Here is a 5,041-nt window from a genome sequence, read left to right on the forward strand (position 1 = left end):
CTAGGTTGGGGTCCTAAGCCTAAGTCAAGAAGGAGTAGCATCTCATCAAGCTCGTCATCTACTCAAGGAACGGAGGCAGGAATGGAGGAATTGAGAGCCAATTTTCAACAGTCTCAGCTGAGGATTAAGGAACTTGAAGACGTTCAGAAAAAAATACAAGAGAATCATGCAAGACAAATGGAAGAAATTAAAAAAATGATTGAAGATATGGTACAATCACATAGAGGAGACCCATCAAATTAGGTATGATTACTACATTATTTTGTTGTTTAATATGTTTCTATCCTGCAGTTATGGTAGCAAAGTTTAGTTATGCCTTAAGTAGCTTTATGATAATTAAAGAATTGTTGGCTATCCTACAGTTATGGTAGCCAAACAACTGGATTTTGATGTGTTTTTTGTTGGCTATCTTGTGTATTTATGAATATTTACGAAGTTTAATGTGTTGTGAGGGGGGAGGGGATTGAGATTGGGTTAAACCATTTTGGGGACAAATTTGAGTTTTATGTGTGTTGGTCATTGTTTACTCATTTTGTATGTTTTTTATGTTCGGGAGGTTCCATGTTTGTCGTTGAGGGTGGGTAGAATTTCATTACACCCGTCTTGTCCTTGAAATTGGCTATCTTGTGTATTTTGGGGACAAATTTGAGTTTTATGTGTGTTGGTCATTGTTTACTCGTTTTGTATGTTTTTTATGTTCGGGAGGTTCCATGCTTGTCGTGGGGGGTGGGTGGAGTTTCATTACACCCGTCTTGTCTTTGAAATTGGCTATCTCGTGTATTTATGAATGTTTACGAAGTTTAATGTGTTGTGGTGGGGATTGAGATAAACCATTTTGGGGACGAATTTGAGTTTTATGTGTGTTGGTCATTGTTTACTCATTTTGTGTGTTTTTTATATTCGGGAGGTTCCATGTTTGTCGTGGGGGGTGGGTAGAGTTTCATTACACCCGTCTTGTCCTTGAACTTGGCTATCTTGTGTATTTATGAATGTTTACAAAGTTTGAACATATTGTGGATGTTTATCGATATAACATTTCAATGCTTTTGTTTTATTGTAGTATGCTGTTCGGAGATGAGTTGGGACAACGGTTGAAGATACTGTGTTCGAGAAGTGTTCTTGATGTTGTTTTGATTTTTCTTCTTTTATGCATTTGTGAATGAATGTCTATCGACTTCTTTGGATATTGTAATTTCTAGTATTGACTTCGTTTGGATATTGTAATTTTTTACTTGTTATAATATGGACTTCAGTTTCGTTTTTTAGTTATGTGAATCTTTATTTACAGGTTTTCAGATCAAATTTTAAAAAATTACAAATGATATATTAAATTTAATACTCCCCACGCATATAAGATCTCCCGACGTACTTTAAAACGACGTCGGGAGTAATGGTGGAACTTCCGATGCACAAACGGCATCGGGGGTTATGGTGGAACTCCCGACACACACATAGTGCGTCGATAGTTCCTGAAACTGTTGACACCGTATATTAGGCATCGAGAGTTCCCCCATAACTCCCGACGCCGTTTAAAAGTGCGTCGGGAAAGCCTCTTCTGACGAATTTTCCAAACTTTCCCGACGAAATGTGACATCGAAAAAAGTCAGATTTCTTATAGTATATAATATTCAAAATCACAGTAATTGATCTCTTAAAAATAGTTCAAGGAACTCATATCACACATAAAATCATGCTAAACAGAGTTGTATATAATCTCAAAATCTTTAGCTCATGGTCATAGACTACATATCTCATTTATAGTACAAAAATGTGTTATCTTACTCTGCTTAATTCGAAGTCATTCCTAGAATTTTTATGTGTTTATTTGACGATTTTATAGGTTTTGAGTATCTAAGAGGTAGAGCGGTGCGTTAATGACGAAATGAAGCTAAAAACATACAAAAACAGAGCTTAAATGCATTAACTAGGAAAGAAGAGGTGAAAATGATCAAATTGCCCGAAAGCCATGGTGCAGCGGCATTGTTATGCACCATGCCCCACATTTTTTCTCGAGAAGGCCAAATTCTTGCAAAGCAAATAGTGCTGAGCACTGCACCATAGCGTCGCGTCATCGTACTACTATAAAAATACTTTAGCCACCTAAGATTTTTTATCTCCAAATTCTAGTTGGTTTTTAGTGTTCTCCTATCTATTTTGTTGCGTTTCTTGATTTCTGTATGTAATCAAACGATTCCTTGATGGTCATCATGAAGAATATTGGGCTAAGATATTCGTTCTAGCTTAGGTGTAGAGTAGTTTTCCACATTTTTTGTGCATTTGTGAGGTTTAGGTTGTCTTATATCAATTCCTTATATTGTCTTTCAATTCTTTCTCTGATTATGAATGATTATGATTGTATCTTTGCTTGAAGATGTATAATCATCAACTAATGCTTAATTTTCAATATATGACATTCAATTGTTTATTAATCAACAAGTAGCAACAGGTAAAATTAGCTTGTAAGTGATGAATTGATATCAATGAATATTGGTTAATTAACCTAGGGAAGAATTATATTGAATGACTAGTTACATGTTTTCTATTAGAAATTCATGTTAGCAAATTTCTTAATCTTAATACAGTTAGTCAACTAATTAGGATGTATCTCATCTAACTAAATTGACTAATTAGATACTCCAGACTCTCGAGTAGCTTTTCTAGGCGAGTTGGTTAAGGGTAGATGATATATGAATTAATCTAATGGACTTATGGTCGAGTTGCAATTAGGGAAATTAACTCAAAAGCCTAGCTAGGTATTTTAATTATTTGAATTCAATCTCTCTTTAATTTGATGCAATTTATTTTTTTTGCAATCAAACCCCCTGCCCCCGCCAATTACCTCGAGATTGTAAACCGTTTAATTGAAAACTCAACAGCTCCCGTGTTTGACCCGTGCTTCCACTACTACAGAGTTAGATAGAAATAGTTAAATTATTTGTTCCGAAATTAAGCGACATATTCTGCCAACCACTCATCTAAATCTTTTTAAATATAAATGATCTTAAGCTCGTAGTCATAGATTAAAAATCATCTAAATGTTTCTAAATATATTTTTTTCACATGTTAGTCTTAATGTGGCCACTTGTATTATTATCATCATCATTATTTTAGTACAATAATTTGTAGGATGAAAAATTAAACATTTGATATAAAAAAAAAAGAATACATGTCAATTACCATTAAATTAAGCTTACTTTTAACTTCTAATATTACAATTTGAACTATTGAATAGAACAAAACAATAATACAATAATAATGTAGTAGAAATTACTTTGAACTCGAGATCTCCTTTTATAATAATACTATGATATGGTAAATCCTGGTTTTACCTAAAAATCTAAGAATCTAACTAGAAAAACAAGAACGCGTTTTCTTTTTATTCCGTATCTGAAAAAACAAAAGAGATCAAGTCGACCTTTAATTTCAAATTATATTTGCACCCAAAGATTGAGGGATGGAAACTTGACAAATAATTATACGAGTCCCCATCTTACAAATTTTCAAAATTAATTAAGTTTGCATAAACTTCTGAGCTTTTTAAATATCTGCCAGCTAAAATCATCACAATAGAAGATGGAGCTGTCATTATTAATGTTTTTTTTAACAATATTTAATTTTATTATAAGTTTGGTTATCCTTGTAGGCCACATTCATCTTCAACAACTAAACCCTATAAATACCCTAAAACCCCATCTCCAATTCTCCCACACCAAGCTAGTCCTCACTCAAGAATAATTAGCTTTTGGTTTCCATTGAGTTTCAAGACATCAAACTATGGCTTCCAAAGCTACCGTCTCTCTCTCATTTCTCCTCGCTCTCAATCTCCTTTTCTTCTCCTTCATCTCCGCTCAAAATGACCGAAAGTGCCCAATAGATGCTCTTAAGCTCGGTGTTTGTGCGAAATTGCTCGGCGGTGTCGTCGATGTTCAGATCGGCAAGACTTCTTGCTGCCCTCTGATCCAAGGGCTTGCTGATCTTGATGCTGCTGTGTGCTTATGCACTTCTCTTAGAGCCAATGTGTTGGGAGTGAGACTCAACATCCCCGTCGACCTCTCCCTGATTCTCAATGGCTGCAATAGGAATATTGCAAAGGGCTTCGAATGCTAAATTTACCCTCTTTTCCTTCAGTAACCATTTCAATGTTTTTGAATAGTGTTCCAATTTTATCTTGCTTTGTTTGCTTTCCTGTGGTCATTTCCTTTTGAGTTTGGTCAATAAGTTCACCAATTGCTGATTTTATCAATGAGTAAAAGATGTTAGAACATCAAGAATTTGATATATCATTTCTATATTATTATTTCCATATAATTCTTCCTCAATATTTTGTGTAAATACTTCTTCCAAAAACTTGATCATTTGATTAGGGGTATATCGACATTTTTGTCCACTTATTTTCATTTATGTTGTTTACATAAACTGTAATGGAAACAGAAAGGAAATGTAGTTCGAACGTTTTTATTTTCTTTGACAATATGTGGATAAGGGTATCAAATCTTTTACTTTGAAGTTGATAGTAAAAGCGCTATGTCAATTGAGATATGCTCATTATTTTGACTAATTAAAAAGTATTAGCTTTTATTTTAAATATATAGGAAATATGTATGACTACTAGAAGACCCTTCTAAATTTCTAATCAATTTAAATAAAGAACATGCGAAAAATTTTTAAAGCCATTTTTTTAACCCAATCTTTTATAGTTGAAATAATTTTTATGTCCAAATTTAAGAAAATAATCCTAGAATATTTTTTGCTAGAATTTACATGTCAATAGTGTACGCTGATAAAATAAACTAGGGCATACACTATACCCAATAATATCTCTTACTTGTCCTAGACAATGTGGTGCATATCTCGCATACCTAGACTTTCTAAATGACCCTCAACCACTTTAGCCGTGAGAGCCTTTGTAAATGGTTCGACAATGTTGTGCTCCAAAACTACCCTCGTGACAATCACATCTCCTCGTTGCATAATCTCCCGTATCAAATGATATTTCCTTTCAATATGATTTTCGCGCTTATGGCTTCGAGATTTTTTGGAG

General features: G+C 33.9%; 1 protein-coding gene across 1 annotated transcript; it reads left to right on the plus strand.

The window, feature by feature from the left end:
- The first annotated feature begins 3,764 nt into the window (after positions 1-3,764).
- Positions 3,765-4,107, plus strand: LOC120068356 (pEARLI1-like lipid transfer protein 1). The gene has a single exon (XM_039020093.1). It carries the CDS (start codon positions 3,775-3,777, stop codon positions 4,105-4,107), a length of 333 nt encoding a protein of 110 aa, XP_038876021.1. The 5' UTR covers positions 3,765-3,774.
- The last annotated feature ends 934 nt before the right edge of the window (positions 4,108-5,041 follow it).

This window comes from Benincasa hispida, chromosome 12, assembly GCF_009727055.1.
Source record: "Benincasa hispida cultivar B227 chromosome 12, ASM972705v1, whole genome shotgun sequence".
Classification (NCBI taxonomy): Eukaryota; Viridiplantae; Streptophyta; class Magnoliopsida; order Cucurbitales; family Cucurbitaceae; genus Benincasa; species Benincasa hispida.